General features: G+C 42.3%; 1 protein-coding gene across 2 annotated transcripts in view; it reads right to left on the reverse strand.

Moving 5' to 3' along the window:
- The window catches only part of RORB (RAR related orphan receptor B), a 179,017-nt gene that overhangs the window by 46,378 nt on the left and 114,431 nt on the right, over nucleotides 1–18,208 (reverse strand). The window contains exons 2-3 of one of the 2 annotated variants that reach the window (XM_048504725.1): nucleotides 17,006–17,091; nucleotides 11,781–11,922 (exon numbers count right to left, since the gene is read on the reverse strand). In XM_048504725.1, coding sequence (XP_048360682.1) covers nucleotides 11,781–11,922; nucleotides 17,006–17,091 — 228 coding nt within the window. Of the gene's footprint in view, nucleotides 1–11,780; nucleotides 11,923–17,005; nucleotides 17,928–18,208 lie in introns of those variants that run through there. The other variant, XM_048504726.1, reaches the window with a different exon arrangement.

Genomic DNA, 18,208 nt, shown 5'->3' on the forward strand with positions numbered 1-18,208 from the left:
TCCCTGGGGCACTGTTCGCACAGGAGGCTCCCCTGAAGTGGCACAAAGACGCTCAGGGGGCGAGTTTTTTGGAATACGCCATTGGAAGCGAACAGCAGTGGGTGGAAGCCAGCGACGCTTTGAGGAGGGAAGGGGACATGCCTCCTTGCCTCCATTGCTTCAGCCGTTGCTCTGGCCAGGGGGCATGTCCCCTGACCTACTCAGAGCGACGGAAGGCAGGGAAAAGGTAGGCAGCTGTTTGGGGGGCTGCACGGCTCTGCCAGCCATGCAGCCTGTGGGGCCGTTCATGCAAACAGCCTCAGGGCTTGCATCGGTATCAATCATGCCGATGCAAGCCCGCAAGCCTGGCTGTGCAGAAACTGCCCAGGAGTTTCCCAACCCAGAATTAGTAACCATAACTGCTTGGGCTGTGTAGAATTATTTATTACTGACTGTTGTAAATTACTTTTTAATCAATTTAATTGTATCGGTTGTCTGTATTTTAAAAAATATACCGTAAGCTGTTGGAACAAATAGTTTGGATAAATAGTTTGGACATTGCGATTTTCCCTATCACCGTTTTGATATATTGTGGGTCAACATAAGAAATTAAATGGGAATCTTTTGGGAGTTTTACAGATGACATGTGAAGGCCAGCAAATGGCACAGAAAACATCTAGAAACTCAGAAATACATAAAATATATGTAAGCATTGTATAGTATTAACATATTTTATATTTTAAAACCATAAATATACACAATTTATTTTCTAAAGTTAAAATGAAAGAAAAAGAAAATTCAGACAAACACTGTGCTAAGGAAGGAAGGAAGGAAGGAAGGAAGGAAGGAAGGAAGGAAGGAAGGAAGGAAGGAAGGAAGGAAGGAAGGAAGGAAGCCAGAGAGGCAGTTGGGCAACATTAGCGGTAGTTGGGAGGGACAGCCGATGAATGGATGGCAAGCAGCAGAAAAGACAGATGGCAGCATCAGAAATGGGGGGGAGCAGGCAAAAACCAGCAGAGCCAGGCAGGGTGAACAATTCAGAGAATGAGGCTGGGCACCCTGCTCCCCTACTGACACTGCAGCTGCAGCATGGCTTTTTGGGGCCGCCCATGGACTGGCATTGCAAAGAGGTGGCCTGCCCACTTGCTCCGCCATTCTGGCCTGGGATGAGCCACAGTCTGGCAGCAACTGCCCCAACTCCTTGCTGAGTAAGAGGGAGGGGCGAGTGGACAAATGCACCTCACACATGACCCATACAAGTGGTGCCTGGTGTGCCTGCCCCTTCCATCCTTTGGTTCCTTATCTGCAGTCAACCTGCCTTTATCCACTCATCTTTCTTCAGTTTTTCTTGCTTTACTTCTTCTGGAAGCATCTCCCTGGAAAACTCTGACTGAGCTATACATTGGCTTCCACTGACTGACTGGGCCTAGCTGTGTGGTGGCTAGCAGTGGCATCAGGCTTGGCCTGGTTGTGCATTGGCTGGTTGCAGCACCAGGCTGGACTAAGCTTCACAGTAGCCACCACCAAGCTATTTCTAATTGCATGGTGACTGACGCCAATCTGGGCCAAGTTGCATGGTGGCCACTAGATTGGGCTGAGTGGTGTGACTGGTATGTCTAATGGTTGCTGCTTGGTCTGCCCTGGTGAGTCTTTCTCCCTCAGGGAACATGATAACAGGGGGGACAGAACACTTCCGTGGGCTGTTTTGACATTCAAGTCTATCCAAGCTCCCTCCCATAGCTTTCCTTTACAAAAACCAAGTCTTAAAATTCTCAGCTATATTGTTATGGCTGGCTGGCAACCTTCAAAATGGTGACTCAGTGGGCTTTCCTTTCTTAATGATATAGACATTGTTTCTATTATTTGGGGGAGTTTTAATGTTTTTATTTAAGATTTTCCTGCACATTTAGGACCTTCTTCAGGTTTGTATAGAAATCCTCCCCATCTTCCCCTACCTTTAGCAGATCTGTTAAACCACACCATATAGCCACTTCAGAATTAGATATGACTTAATATGTGATAGTCATCTGAAGTGGTTTAAGGGTGTTTTTCCCTTCCTTGCATTTTTTTCTCACTCCATAACAAATGACAAATATATTGCTTAATGGAATCTCTATGATACTTGTCCTTATTAAATATTAGTTTCTAGAGACAAAACCCATCCATTCCCTCACTTGGATATTTAAATCATAAAATCACTGGGAAAATATTAAACCCTGATGAAAGTACAATTCTTGCAAGCCACACTAACAAAAAATTAACATGGCAGCCCAGAACACAAAAATAGGGATAAACAAATCAGTCAGTGATTTACAGGTTTCAGAAAATAAGGACTGTCTCTGGTAAATGGGGAAAGTCAGAGAGTATTATGTTCCCATCATAAAAGGATACATGTTGTGGTCTTACATCTGCAGTGAGTGTGCTGCTGTATTTTTGACAGACAAAGCCTTAGGGCCTAGTTGTGATCCTAACCACAATCATTTGCACAAAGGTAAGTTCAACTAAAATCAATAGGACATCCTTCCAAGAAAATGTGCTGGGCAGCCAGAACCCTGCTATGAATAAAGAGCAGGCCTGCCATTTCTTTTTTTTCCATCACTACATGTTCACCAAACAGCAAGCCAGAGCTCTATAAAAATGTACAGCCTTCAGATTTGTATCTTGTGTGATTTATCAATTTTCTCCAAACCTTTAATCTGTACACTAACAGGATTAGTACCTTCTGAAGATAATAAGCCCTAAAGCCCTATTATCACAACCTGTCAACAGGGCTGTTATCTTCACATACTTATTTTTTTAAAAAAAGAATGTTACAGGTTAGAGTTAAGGCCTGGAGCAAAATAACAGTCTTGAAGGTAAACACTCTATAGGAATGCCACTTCCTCCAAAAAAGCAACATTCATGGATTACTTTCCAGTCATATATTTGCAACATATAATCTTAAAGTGCCAAATGTGTTCATCCCTCCTGAGAAGAAAGGGAGAAAATTGTGACTCTGCTGGAATAAGCTGATGTTATAATGCAAATCCACTTCCCTGTCATTTGCAAGAGGTAAATGCACAGTGATATTGCTGTATTTGATGTGTGCTAACATTCTGTGATGTATGAAAGAGAAGGGGCTCGATTGATCAGCAGCTTCTCAATTCAGGTAAGACAGGCTTCACTCTTCTTGGCGATAAAGCATCAGGCCATTTTGGCAATACTAAAAGGCCATTATAATTGCAATACTAAAAGGACATTATAATTGCATCCACATGGGATATGTCCTCTACACAGGCAGCAGAAGGCCCCTACCATAAACAAAGGTATCCTTATGATGCTGTGCCCAATCTGTATGTGACTTATCTTGTTCCTATGGTTTTGTCCTTCAAACCACAGAAAATTTAAAAACCATATTAGTATTAAACTTTAGCCCCTTTAACATGATTTCACCTGTGTAAGGAGAAGTCATATTATGTAATCCTCTTGATATGTATGATCATAATTTTGCCTGAAAGGAGCAGGATGTGTAGAATAACACTTGTGTACTGAGGCTTAAAATACACTCATTGCCCCTTTTAGACAAAATGACAGTTGAGCATATTGCAAGAATTGCATGTAGCACCTTCTGCCCACATACATGTGAAAAAGACAGAGGCTGTTTTCATGTTGGTCCCACCCCCTTTGTACCCTGATTAGGGTCATCAAAACCTCTGGAGGGAGAAAAGAGAGAGGGGGTATCTTGGGAGCACGATCATGATTTAACTCAGAGGTGGCTAGCTTTAATGGTAGCAGGCTCTGGCAGTTCAGGAACTAAATAGTTCTTTGGCTTCTTTTATAGATGTGCTTGGCAATATAATAGGGAAGTGTGGTGTGGGCAGTAGTCCTCAGTTAATACCCAAATCAGTAAATGTTACCTTTGCCAGGACAATGACACTGGCCTAAGTGGAAGTTTTCCTGGAGAGCCAGCGTGGTATAATGGTTAAGAGCAGGTGGATTCTAATCTGGAGAACTGGGTTTGATTCCCCACTCCACAACTTGAGAGGCTTATCTGGTGAACCAGATATGTTTCCATACACCTACATTTCTGCTGGGTGACCTTGGGCTAGTCACAGTTCTCTCAGAACTCTCTCAGCCCCATCTATTTCACAAGGTGTCTGTTGTGGGGAGAGGAATGGAAGGAGCTTGTAAGCCACCTTGAGTCGCCTAACAGGAGAGAGAGGTAGGGTATAAATCCAAACTCTCCTTCTTCTAAACAATATTCTAGTGTCCATGTCTGCACTCCCATTTGTCAAGAGTGGTTAAATGCAACAACCAAAAAGGCTTCTTTAAATTTCTAGGATAATGAAAAGCAAATTTAACAAAAGTTGTTGTCAGGCTCATGCTGTACACAATGGGACAACTTTAGGTCTGTTGCAGTAAATATTATGGGGAGAACATACCAAGTTATAACTGACTATTAGGATCGCCTTAGACATTAAACATCTCCCCCTCTTGTCAGATAGGGAGAACACGGCTTTGGAGAAAACAGATAGAAGAAATGGGCAGGAACAGCCTTGGCTGCCTTGTCTCCTGCCATACAAAGGAATCAGGTCTGGTTCACATGGTTCACTTTTTAAAACTTGGGATGAAATAAAACAAGGGCCATTCACCTTCTTGCTGTGGACTGAAGTGCTAACCATTACACAGACAGTTCAGGATAATCATGACAAGTGTAATATTTATGATTTACTACCTATAATCTGTTGCCATTCGAATGAAACACTGTTCCAAGGGGTGGAAAGACTAACCGAACAGGAAAGCAAATTTGCATTTATGTTATGTATAATTTTTAATATCAAATTTGTCTATATTATAAGGTTCATTAATAATATCGACTTCATAAAATTTTAATTTATATGCCACCATTCTGTTCAAGAGTACTGGAGGCATCTATCTAATAATAAAAAACCTGAACAATACAATTGTCAGTAAAACCTTAAATAACATATAATTCATAGGTTGAAGCATAAAGAGTGTTTCCACAGAAAGAATAATTTGCACCCCATGAAGTATAACTTTTTTCACCTTTTGCCTCTTTCTGATGTCCAAATGGGCTGTAATGGGAGAAGTAATTAAGTTGTGCTTCATGGATAGAAATTCTTCTGCAGAAAAACTTTATTGAAACAAGCCCATGTGTTTTATAGGATAGAGGATTATTTTTTTTAAATCAAAACCTCATAGAGGGAAAAAAATCCCTTGTTCTCTTCATATATTCATTTGCTGTCCATTAGCATTTTGCTTCTTTGAGAAAGAAATAGGTCTCATAAACAACTGAGGTGTTACTCAGTTTTAGCCTTTGGGCTAAAAAGAATTCCAACAAAGACTGTTTCAAACTCCCTCTGAACTTTACATTTCATTGTCTCTATCTGAATGGCTAAACTATAAAGGACTGACAAGCATCATGGGGTGATGCTGCCTTCCTGACCAAATAATAGAAAGTCATGATAAAGGGTTTCAAACTTTTTGAGAACTTTTGGACAGGTCAAGGGCACAGCACTGACAGCATATCCGAACACCTAAGCATCAAAACCCTCCAGGGCAGTTAGCAGATCCTCCTTTAATGGCAGTACTTTCAAGACTATTTCAGTAACTTTTCAGGGAAAAAAGTACTTGAAAGGGAGGAATGCTAAATGTTAACATCCATTTTTTTTAAGGCAAACCTTTTTCTCTTTCTTTAGATTAACTAGCATGTTGCGCTCATCAGTTACCATAACAAACCTATTTGTGTGGTAAAATATTGCAAACATACTAAAATCTAACTTAATATTAAATGTGAACCTTCTCATATTATTCTGATCTCCATATAAAATCATGTCATTTTACAATGAAGTTTCTCTGAGAGTCATTTAGTTTGAGCTAAAGTTGCATTCAGAGCACATGAAAATGGGGCAATAGTGGATCAACTCTGTTTCATTACCTCTACTGCCTGATCTTATCAGATCTCAGAAACCAACAGGGTTGAACTTGGATAGAACATGAGTGGGAAACTATCAAGGAATACCAGGGTTGTAAGTGAAGGCAGGCTATGACAAACCACGTCTGTTAGTCTCTAACCTTGAAAACCCTAATGTTGCTATAAGTTGGCTCAACTTGACAGCATTTTGTACACACTGATAATTAAATTAATAATGATAGGTTGGAGAAAATCCCTGAAACCCTGGTGCTTTAAAATTGAAGCTTACTAAGGAGGAAGAAATGTTATGAACATAGAACATAAGAACATAAGAACAAGCCAGCTGGATCAGACCAAAGTCCATCTAGTCCAGCTCTCTGCTACTCGCAGTGGCCCACCAGGTGCCTTTGGGAGCTCACATGTAGGATGTGAAAGCAATGGACTTCTGCGGCTGTTGCTCCCGATCACCTGGTCTGTTAAGGCATTTGCAATCTCAGATCAAGGAGGATCAAGATTGGTAGCCATAAATCAACTTCTCCTCCATAAATCTGTCCAAGCCCCTTTTAAAGTTATCCAGGTTAGTAGCCATCACCACCTCTAGTGGCAGCATATTCCAAACACCAATCGCCACGTTGGCATTGAAGAAAGCTGTTTCCCCTTTTATTAGTCCTAATTCTTCCCCTCCAGCATTTTCAATGAAGTGCCCCCTGGTTTCTAGTATTGTGAGAAAGAGAGAAAAATTTCTCTCTGTCAACATTTTCTACCCCATGCATAATTTTTTGTAGACTTCAATCATATCCCCCCTCAGCCGCCTCCTCTCCAAACTAAAGAGTCCCAAACGCTTCGCAAAGCCTCTCCCTCATAGGGGAAGGTGCTCCAGTCCCTCAATCATCCCCTTGTTGCCCTTCGTAATCTGCACTTTTTTCTATCTCCTCAATATCCTTTTTTTGAGATGTGGCGACCAGGTGAACTGGACACGAGTACTCCCAAGTGCTTGGTCAGCACCACTGCTGTATATAAGGGCATGACAATCTTTTACCAGTTTTATTCTCAATTCCTTTTCTAATGATCCCAGTGCATAGAGTTTCTGCTCCTTTTTTTCACAGCTGCCATGCATTGAGTTGACATTCTACGGGAACTATCAACTAAGACAGCCTAAATCCCTTCCTCCTGGTCTGTGACTGATAGCACTGACCCCTGTAGCGGATATTATGTGAAGTTTGGATTTTTTTGCCCCTATGTGCACTCACTTTACATTTTGCTACATTGAACTGTGTATCTTTTGCCATTTCCTGGAGCCCACTCACCCTAATTTATCAAGGTAACCGGGCTTGGAGCTCTCTCTTTCGCAATCCTTTTGTGGTTCTCACCACCCTACCATAATTTGGGTATCATCTGCAAACTTGGCCACCACGCTTACCCACCCCTACTTCCAGGTCATTTTATGAATAGGTTAAAGTAGCACTGGTCCCAAAACGGATCGCTTGGGGACAATCTTCACTCCCGACATCTCTCCATTGTGAGAACTTCCCATTTATACTCTTTTCTCTCTTTTCAAGCTTCCTGTTGCTCAAGCCCAGTTTTTAATCCATAGGAGTGACTTCTCCTCTTATTCCTTCATTGCTGAGTTTTTTCTCAAGCAGTGTCTCTGAGGTGAGGAACTTCTTGTCAAAAGCTCCTTTTGGAAATCCAAGTAGACAATGTCCACTGGTTCACCCCTCGTCCTCACATGCCTGTTTACACCCCTCAAAGAAACTCTCTAGTAAGTTTGTAAGACAGGATTTGCCTTCTGCAAAAAGCCATGCTGGATGACTCTTTCTCAGCCCAGGCCTTGCTTTTCTGGCTACATGTTTTATAATTTTATCTTTTAATGAGTAGATTCTCACCTAATTCTACTCAGGGAACAGATGTCAAAACTGACTGGCCTGTAATTTCCTGGGTTCCCCCTAGATCCTTTCTTAAAGATTGGTGTGGCATTGGTCATCTTCTCAGTCTCTTCTTGTGGGATGGAGCCTGATTTCAGGGATAAGTTGCATATTAATGTGAGAAGATCAGCAATTTCATGCTTGAGCTCTTGGTAAGAACTCTTGGGTGAAATGCAATCTAGGCCAGGGATTTGGTAATATTTAGTTTTATCAATGCCGCTGCCAAGAACTTCTTCCTTTGTTTACAACTATCTTCGCTAGTTCCTCGGATTCACCTCCTAAAGAAGCTCTGGTTCAGGCGCATGGGAATGTTCCCTCACCTCCTCTTGGGTGAAGACAGATGCAAAGGAATTCATTCAGCTTCTCTGCAATCTCCCTGCCATCTTTTAGCACACCCTTTGTTCCTTTGTCATCTAACGGGCCTACCGCTTCCCTTGCTGGCTTCCTGCTTTTGATGTACTTGAAGAACTGTTTGTTGCTGGTCTTGATGTTCGCAGCCATGCGTTCCTCATAATCCTTTTTTGCCTCCCTTACAGGTTAGTGGCAAAAACTTGCTTCTCTTGCTTCTCTTTTGCCACCATTTGTGTTCCCTCTCATATTCTTCATCAGTCAAACTGGATTTCCATTTTCTAAAAGACATTTTCTTTTTTCTGATAATTTCCTCAACCTCTCTTGTTAACCATGGTGGCTTTCTTTTGGATCTCAGGTGCTGCCTTTTTCTAACCTGTGGGAACCACATTCCAGCTGAGCTTTTATTACTGTGTTTTTTAAATAACCTCCAAGCATCTCTTGGACAGTTTTGACTCTCTTGATTTTTCTTCCCTTTCAGCTTCCCCAAGCACTCATCCCCCTCATCTTTGAGAGAATTTCCCTTTCTGAAGGTGAATGTAACTTTACATTAGTAGTTGCCACTTTTGTTCTGCATGCTGAGATATTGAATCTGACAGCATTGTGAGGGGTCGCTGTTCCCCTATCGGCTCAACAACACTTGGACTTCCTGCAAATTCAGGTCCCTGGGTCCCACATAGGAATTAGATCTAGGATCACCTCTCCCCTGGTTGGTTCCACAACCATCTGCTCTTAAGCCACAGTCATTTAGCATATCCAGGAATGCTCTCTACTCATGGTACCTGAACATGCATTTTTTTCCAGCTTTATATGGGGATAGTTAAAATCACACCCATTACCACTTACATATTTCTTTTTGTTTTTGTTGGCCTCTCTAATTTCTTTTTTTTCCATCCTCAGAAATCCTCTTGTGCACTTTTGTGGTCTGAGGGGGACGATAATATATTCCCTAATATTAAACTGTCCCTTCACACCTGGTATTGATACATTCACAGTGATTCTGCAGGGGAACCAGCTCCCCTTGCATTGTCTATTTTATGGTGATACTCATGCTCTCTTTTGATGTAAAGCTGGCAACTCCACCCCAATGCGCTCTCTGTCCTATCCTTTTCCTATAGAGCCTGTAGCCTGGTATAACCAGCATCCCACTGGTTCTCCTCATCTCCACCATGTCTCTGTAATGCCCACTATATCAAAGTTCCTCCCTCTCAAAACTCTGTAACTCTAGCTCCCCATTTTTTAGGTCGAGATGCTTCCTACTATTAGCATAGAGACACCTGTATACTCCTGTCTCTGTCCTTAACTCTGGGATTTCATGTGTTTTTACCTCTCAAGTCTTTTGCAGACATCTATCCCTTGTCACATGCACACATTGCTATGTTCCTCGGCTTGTATGTGGTTGATTTAGAAAAAACCTCCCTCTCTGTCTGTGCATCCCCTATAGATACTGTATTCGAACCGAAGTCACCTCCTCAGCTCCTGTCGGCTTTCCCCAGTGATCCAGTTTAAAAGCTGTTCTTGCCACCTTTTAATGTTGAGCTTACCAGCAGCCTATGGTTCCCTCTTTGGTTAAGATGAAGCCTGTCCCGCTTGTACAGGCCTCGCCTTGTCCCCAAAAGGTTCCCCAGTTCCCTGACAAATCCTGGAAACCCTCTTACGCCTTTACAACTTTCACCCTTCTCATCCACGCATTGAGACCCTGTATCTCCTGCTTTGCTGCTCCAGCCGCCTCGCCCTGGGCGCGCTGCGGAACGGGTAGCATTTCCTGGGAATGCCAACCCTTGGAGGTCCTGGACTTCAAACCTGTTTCCCTAGCAGCCTAAATTCTAGCTTCCAGAACCCTCCTGGCTACATTTCCCAAATGTCGTTGGTGCCAATATGGGACCACAACTGCTGACTCCACCCCAGCACTGTCTAAAAGCCTATCTAGACGAAGCGTGACATCCGCAAACTCCTTCGCGCACTCCAGGCAGGCAAGTCACCATGCGGTCATCACGCCTCTCACAAACCCAACTCTGCTACATTTCTAATGATGGAACTCACTCCACCACAAGGAGAGCCCCCCCACCTCCCCGAGGGGTATCCTCAGTGTGAGAGGGATAGCTGATCACCAGTTAAGGAAGCTGGGATCCCCCCATCTAAGGGAGCATCTTCCCCCACCTCAGACTTCCGCCAAACCCTCCGTCCCTCAAAGACCTTTCATTCTCCATGGGCGACATCTGGAAGAGATGTCACCTTGGGAGATGGGACCCGGCTGTTAAGTCCCTGAAAGCCTCGGGCTCTCGTCACCCTCTCCTCTGCCTCTTTCAGCTTCTCCAGGCTCTGCCACCTTGGCTTCAAGAGAACGCACCCGCTCCTTTTGAGTGCCAGGGAGCTCATTGCAGCGAGGGCAACACCTACTCTACTTCTGGGTCCTAGTGGCAGATAGTTATGTTACATGTGACACTCTAGGTGCAAAACACTGGAAAGCCCCCCTCCCCCGCTGGTTTGCTTTCTCTCTGCCTTCTTATCTGATTTGTTTAGATATTTAAATGCCATTAAGCTTTTTAGTCAGTGCCCCTCTGGAGCCATTATCTGCACGCATTACTATCCTGTCAAAATGCCATGTCCTTATTAATTTAAAAAACAAAAAAAATTAAATTAAAATTGCGTGCGCCGCTAGGCGCGCACCGCTGGTTCCAGAGAATGAACTAAAGCCCCACCTCTCAGGACAAAAGCCCCACCTCTTAGGACAAAGAGGAACAAGAGATGAACTCTGTTAACCCCTGTTAAGCCCCACCTTCCGGATTCAGCAGCCTTAGCTCACAGGAGCCTTACAAGGAGAAAAAGAGATAACCCCTGTTAAAATACACTGTTTTAAAAGCTGTGGCTTTGAGACAAGCCCTCCAAAATGAACACCAGCAGGTCACTCTGCTCTTCCTGGCCAAGTCTTCTTCCCACTGCTGCTACTCCTCTCTGCTGGTTCCAGAGACTGGTTTTCCTTTATTTAAAAAGGCTATACTTGAAGAAGGTTTGTCATTAAAAAATGTACATGTAATGCTTCAAATCCTCAACTGGACTGGTCAGATGTGTTGTGTATAAGTTATGACTTATTCTTTGGAGCAAGTGTAGTTACAACATATGCAGTCCTACACATGGCACATATTTGTGTAAAAAAAGGTTTTATGGTAGCTGATCAGCCCACTGAACAAGTATGCTTTAAATGAATTTGAAAGCATTTTCTGTTCCCACTGGATGACCGGCAGCAGCTGATTTTTAAATCGCCTCAGGTGGTATGCATGCTGCTGCCCCTCTCAGAAGATAGTTGTGTAGGACAGAGGACTAGTAGTCTTTTAATCTTTTCTCTCCCAAGCCCAGATCAGTAACAAGTTATACCATGTTTAGAACCGATGTATCATTCTCATGCTGCCTACTCATCCATTGTTATTTCCCTCTCCACTTTCACACCATACACCCTATTAAAATGCCTCAGGTTTTGGATACAGCAACAATCTATGTTACAGAGCAGCAAGCTGCCTTTTTTCCTCTCCAGACATCTGTTGGGGGTAAAAGCAGAGAGCAATGGAGAACAGTTTCAAAGGATTGATATGTGAAGCAGGAAGCAAGCTCTTTACCATCTCTAGACATTCCTAGGGCAAGACACTTCTGCAGTCGGCAGTGTTGGCAACGATTTCTGTTGGTTCTGTCAATTAAACAGTTTCTTTGCCTTGGGCAGGAGTATGAGGCATTGTTCTGTTGACTCCTCCTAAAGAATCCCTAGTGAGAGAGAGAAAGAGAGAGAGAGAGAGAGAGACAAGGCTAGATCACTGCAAACAGTGTGGAACTCTTAATACCATAAACACAGTGAAAATAATTTGCAGTGAAAAGCAGTTTGTTTTTGTTATGAACAAATCAAGCCACAAAAATAATTAACATCTTCATGCAGTGTTGTGTATGAAAATGAGGATCTTTCCGTATGCCAGGCTGTTCAGATTGGAGAGCAAGCATGGTTAAAAGTGAGAGATGGGTCCAAATCCATTCATATGGTGCTCATTACCTGATCCAGAGTCAATCACACATTCTCTGGCTAACATATCATAGGCAGTTTCTGCACGGCCAGAGGCAACGGCTTCCCACTGGCTTAAATGAAGCTGGTGGAGCATCAGGACCATTTACACGGTCCCTTGCAGGCAGTCCTGATGCTGATACTGCCCGCAGGGGCAGCTCCGCACAGAGCTGCCCAGAGTGTCTGCGAGGGACTTGCCTTGCCTTCCTGTGCAGCTCTGTGCGGCTGGAAAAACACACTCATGCTGTCTTTCCAGCTGCCTGGAGCTGTACAGGCAGGCAAGGTAAGTCCCTTGCACACACTGGAGGGGCCAACAGCAGTGCCCTCACACCAGTGCGGTTCACACCGTGCCGGTGCAAAATCGCCGCTTTCGAAAAATCTCGCTCAGGGGAGCGTGGTTTGGAAGCTTTGTCTTTGTGCCGCTTGGGCAGGCCCAGCACGGTGCTGCTGCGATGCAGCAGAACCAGCTGTGTGAACAGAACCCCAGGGATGGTGTTTTTACCGTCCCTAGGGCGCTGTTTTCTGCCGGTGCAGAGGATAACTTTTATTGGGTTTAGAATCTATTACATACCACTATTCATTACTGCAATTCTTACAGTGCAATCCTAAAGGGAGTTACTTCAACCTGAGCCAATCCATTTTAATAATTATAAGGATTAGAATAGCACTCAGCAAGTATAGAAGCAACTTGAACTAATTACTGAGGAACTGCAGTGAGCCTAAGCATATTGTAGGGTTCAGGACAAAAGTGTGGCTCCTAGACACACTTAGCAAGATTTTGTAATACGGATTAGCCACAGTAGGCATAGAACATTCCAAGCACCAAAACAGTTTAGACATCATTCTTTTCCCCCATGTTAGCAAACGTCTGTACCCTTAGTCAGTTGTCTATATACTGCTTTTAAACTGTTAAAGGGAGCATAGAAAATAGCCTTACCCTTAGAATCCTCTCCTCAGGCATCATTTTTATTGAATGTTAATTGTAATTTATGTTTTTATTCTCATGAGTCAGTATGTGGCTGTTAAGCAGGTTAAAATAACAAATATGTGGGAAGTGTTGTCAGACGAGAAGCTTTAGAAGGAAAACATTATGGTGGTTTATGTACTGCTGGCAAAGCTTTCAAATCCTAATTCCAAATAAGAGATATTTAGATAATTTAATGCATTTTACAATTGAACATATTTGTATTGCTCTTGGATTTTCACTTAAAAAGTTACCATAGATAGTTTGTGAACTCTTGCCTGTGATGGTAGGTATCTGTTGTAAAGACTGTAAAGACTGTAAAGACTTTGTAAAGACTGGGAAAGGAAGGTTTTCCCTGTGAGATGTTACCTTATCTCTTACTTTGGGAACTAAAGAGGGTTCATTTGAATCAAGGATTTAAAAGATAACATTGTATTTGACGATAATAGAGGTGTGTTTGTAAGAGATTAAAATTGCTTTCTGGTCCTGCAGATCAAGTAATACTAGCAATAATAGTGGCATACATTTTAAGATATATAGTAAGAAGAAGATATGTCTGAGATTGCAGAATGGGACCTTCAAATATGTGCTGCCATGATGTTGCAATGAAGGCTGGCAATTCCTCCCTAACACACAGTACAGAGCAGTTACAGAAAAAGGGATTAGGCTAATTGATTTGATACTTTAAAAGTGGCTCAAAAACAATAGGGCTAAACCTGCTTGAAGTGGAAGCACTTCTTCTTATCTCCATGAGCTGCCTACATGGAGCACAGCTGAAGGGGGATCATCTGCTCACAGCCACACACAAGGGTAACCATTAATGCTAATCACATCTAATCAGGACTCAGCCTTGGAGCAGTGCTGGATAGACTGGATGCAAAGAGACAAGGAAGAACTCTGTTTCTGCTCAAAGCAACACCTGTTCTGATTGTCCTTGCACCAGGTTTTAAATGATCGGATCAATCATGCTAATCCATTGCTGTGACCATGATAAAGAGACATGGATTTTTCCAGCCCCAGTACAGTAGGTCTTGTTCGGATTACAGCAATGAAACTATCCCCAAACTGAAAAATAGGAAAAACAAAAATGTAAACATGCTGCTTCAGAAATCTGTGTGTGTATATTCATTTTACGAGCATCTCCTCAAACAATCACAAATGCCCATCAAACATTGTCAAGTGTTAAACTGTGATGTTCACAGTTTCTGGTTGAACATAAAATGAATGCCAATCACTGGAAATCATTATAAGGCAGTGATAGCGAACCTTTTTGAGACCAAGTGCCCAAATTGCAACCCAAAACCCACTTATTTATCGCAAAGTGCCAACATGACAATTTAACCTGATTACTGAGGTTTTCCTTTAGAAAAATCGGTTGGCTCTGAGGCATCCGTTACTCGGGAGTAAGCTTGGTGGTAGTTGGTGGCTTTGCTTTGAAGCAACTGTGCAACTCTTTCAACTGGTGAATCATGACCCAAGGAGGGTTTACTCAGCAGCAAGCCCCATTGCCAGCAACCGAGCTTATTCCCAAGTAAAAGATCGCGCTTTAGTTCTTTGCATGAAAATCAGTGGGGTTTAATAGCGTTTAACAGGGTTACCTACACTGCTTCCCAAAATTAGGTCTTAGGTGTGTGTGGGGGGGACTCTGTTTGCGTGTGCCCACAGAGAGGGCTCTGAGTGCCACCTCTGGCACCCATGCCATAGGTTTGCCACCACTGTTATAAGGCATCAATAGTGCTATCCTAATCAGATTTCCACCCTCTAAGTCTATTGACTTCAATGGACTAAACTTTGCTTAGGATGCCACTTTACAACATTGATGGGAAAATTCCAAACAGTCCTCTATGTATATAAACCAGCACAGATTTGGGTGGTAGATTCCATTGAGGCACAGCAACTCACTAAGGTGGTTTTTGCACAGCAAACTATTAACATGTGTGACTCATTATTAATGAACCCGTTTCCCCCCATTTGCTGTCGCACTGGAGATTTCATACCTCCAGGAAGTAATTGCAAACAGTTTGGGTTGCTGTGGCAGCTTTACATGAGAACACTCCCCCCTCCCCCCCAAGGAACGCATAGCTTCAGAAATAAGAATCCTCTGTGTGTCTCTGTGGCTACACATTGGTTGCATCCAAAATAAAAAAGAATCCCCCCCAATGCTTGGAACATTTAAAGGGCGTTCAGTCAGAGAATCCCTCTACCCCTCCACCACGTCCCGTGCTTGGTGAACTGTGCTTGGTGAATTGTGAGAAGAAGAGGGGCAGACAGAATCACCTCCTGCAATGGCAGATGGTTGCAGAAACAAAAGCAAGTGTGTGGGCTGTTGCAGGGAGGCACAAAAATCAGGCAGTGGGTGGGAAAAGTAAAGCCGAAGCTGCATCCATGCTGTTCACTTGGGAGTGGCTTCTACCGAAGTTCTCCAAAAAGATTGCTAGTTTAGATTTTTTTGGAAAACCCGGGTTGAAGGAAATATAACGGGCTGAACAAGGTTTGGGGAAGAGTCTTGTGAGAAGTTCTTCCCCAAAACAGGATAAATAACTTCCTCAGCTTGTTATATTTACTGTGTGGAAACCACCTATCTCATCAGCATACTGAGGTAAAACCTTGGAGATAAGAAATAGCCACCTGTAGTAGGAAGGCCACAGAAAACAACCATTTCCCAAAGTTTCACCTAAGCAGCACAAGTGCCACAGAGTGATAAGGAGCAGTTGGGACTTGTCTAAATAATTATGTGCGGTTGTTCAGTTTATTAAAATTCATTTAATTTTAACTAGCATTTAAAACTTGGGGATTTAGCACGTTCCTAGCATGAAATGTTACTTGTAAGCATTACATCTCTCTAGCCTCTACTTCTCCAATTAAATAAATATTTTTTTTCATTTTTTTTCAAAGCCTTTATTGGCATTATAAATTACACTCCCCCCTCCCCATTTATCTACTGAGACATTAAAATATAATTAAATAAATATAATAATTAATGAGTACAATGTAATGTGGCCTGGAGTTTGGGAAGTTGATAGATAATTAGGATTTTTGGTTCAGATTATTTAATTTAAAATTGTCTTTCGTTTTTGCTGTATTAGGATCTTACAGCTTGCACAATTTGTGCTGAAATCCATTTAATACAATAAAATATATAATCATTCCTTATGTCATTACTAATAAAATCTTAATCACAATAATTTTACACATGGGAGCATTTCTGGTGAAAGAATTAAATTTTGAATAATCCTGACTTTTTAGAAAACGCCCAAAGAATAGAATGCTTAAAAATGAAATATATTAGAGGAGAATAATGTAAACCCTTTGGGTTCCCATTTGAAAGAAGGTCAGAGTATAAATGAAGTAAATAATGAATTTTTTAAGTTTATTTTTATTTTTAGTTTATTTTTAATTTTATAAATAAAGTAAATAATACATTTTTATTTTACTTTATTAGATGTAACAACCCACCCTCCCTGGGATATTAAATCTACCCTTGGTTAATTTATCATAACCAGAAGAAAACTGAAGCTGAAAGAACCTTTAAAGACAATTTCCAATGGGAAACTTTGGTATTGAACTCTATAAAATTCTGCAAGAATGTACTCTAAAACTGCCACTGATAATTCCAAAATTTAAACACAGCAACAGTATAAAATAATTTGATTGTATATCCAAAACTCTGTACAATTTGCCAAGCCTGGAAAGCAACACTGTTCAACTGACACAAAATTTGCCTACTATAGTTTGTTCTATTCTGTCTATTTGAAATGATAGAAAAACACAAGCACAGAAGTTTTGTAAGTTGGTGCAGAAAGCAAGGACAATATACTCAAATCTCATACCTTGCAGCCTTCACATGTGATGACTCCATAGTGTATTCCAGAGGACTTGTCACCACAAATTTTGCATGGTATCACTTCAATTTGTGCTAGAAAAGAAACAAAGAATTAGTGCACGCTTGACAATGCAATTTTCTCTTTTAATTTTGCATCATGGAAGGGGCAGATGGACAAGAACTTTTCTACCAGACACCACAAGCAACTGTGAAATTGCTCTGTGCTTTGCTGCATATCCTCAAACACTTTATGTAGTTTGTTTGCACTATGCTACACTTATTTGCTGATGATGCTACCACACAGAGTTTGCCCTAAATTTACTTACCCTGCCATTAACTATTTCTTTTTTTAATTATGACTTACAGCCATCTATTCTCTTTCTCTGAAAATTAGTCTTCCCACCCCTCAAATAATTTTTTCAAGCAGTGGTCAGGACTTCTTCCAAAGCCCTGAATAATGCATTGTGTAATAACACGACCTTTCATTTGCACTTGACATGATGCAATTTATATCAAAAGATAATTCAAACATTCCTTTTCTGCAGTACCCACAAAGCATCCCCCAAAGCTTTTCATAAAGCATAAACCGTTTATGAGCTCGTGCAGATTTTCTGTATCCAGCAGTAAGACTGTTTGTACTTGGGAAACTAGGGAGATTCAATTGGTCCCCCGTCCCCTGCAAATAGTTTATCATGTTGTTGCGTGACAAGTTGTTTGTGTGAAACATTCTCTGAAAAAAAGAAAAACAACCAGGTCAGAGCAAACTGTTTGAAAAACAGAATTTTCCTCTGCCATTTGCTTTTTCTAAGCACACAAACCAGAATAGAAAAAAGTGGCTGTTTCCGCATGGCTAGAGGCAGCGGCTTCCCACCGGCTTTGGTGAAGCCAGTGGAGCATCGGGACCATTTACATGGTCCCATGAGGGCAGTCCCAATGCTGCCCGCAGGGGTGGCTCCGCACAGAGCCTCCCAGGGTGTTTGCAAGGGACTTACCTTGCATTCCTCTGCAGCTCCAGGCAGCTGGAAACACATGCCCGTGCTGCCCTCCGACCTCGAGGGTTACAGGGCAGCATGGGCGTGTTGTTCCAGCCGCCCGGAGCTGCAGAGGAACACAAAGTAAGTCCCTCACAGACACTGGAGGGGCCAAAAGCGGCACCCTCACACCGGTACGGTTCGCACCATGCAGGCGGGAAGACACTGCTTTTCAAAAA

The sequence above is a fragment of the Sphaerodactylus townsendi genome, linkage group LG07, assembly GCF_021028975.2.
Source record: "Sphaerodactylus townsendi isolate TG3544 linkage group LG07, MPM_Stown_v2.3, whole genome shotgun sequence".
NCBI lineage: Eukaryota > Metazoa > Chordata > Lepidosauria > Squamata > Sphaerodactylidae > Sphaerodactylus > Sphaerodactylus townsendi.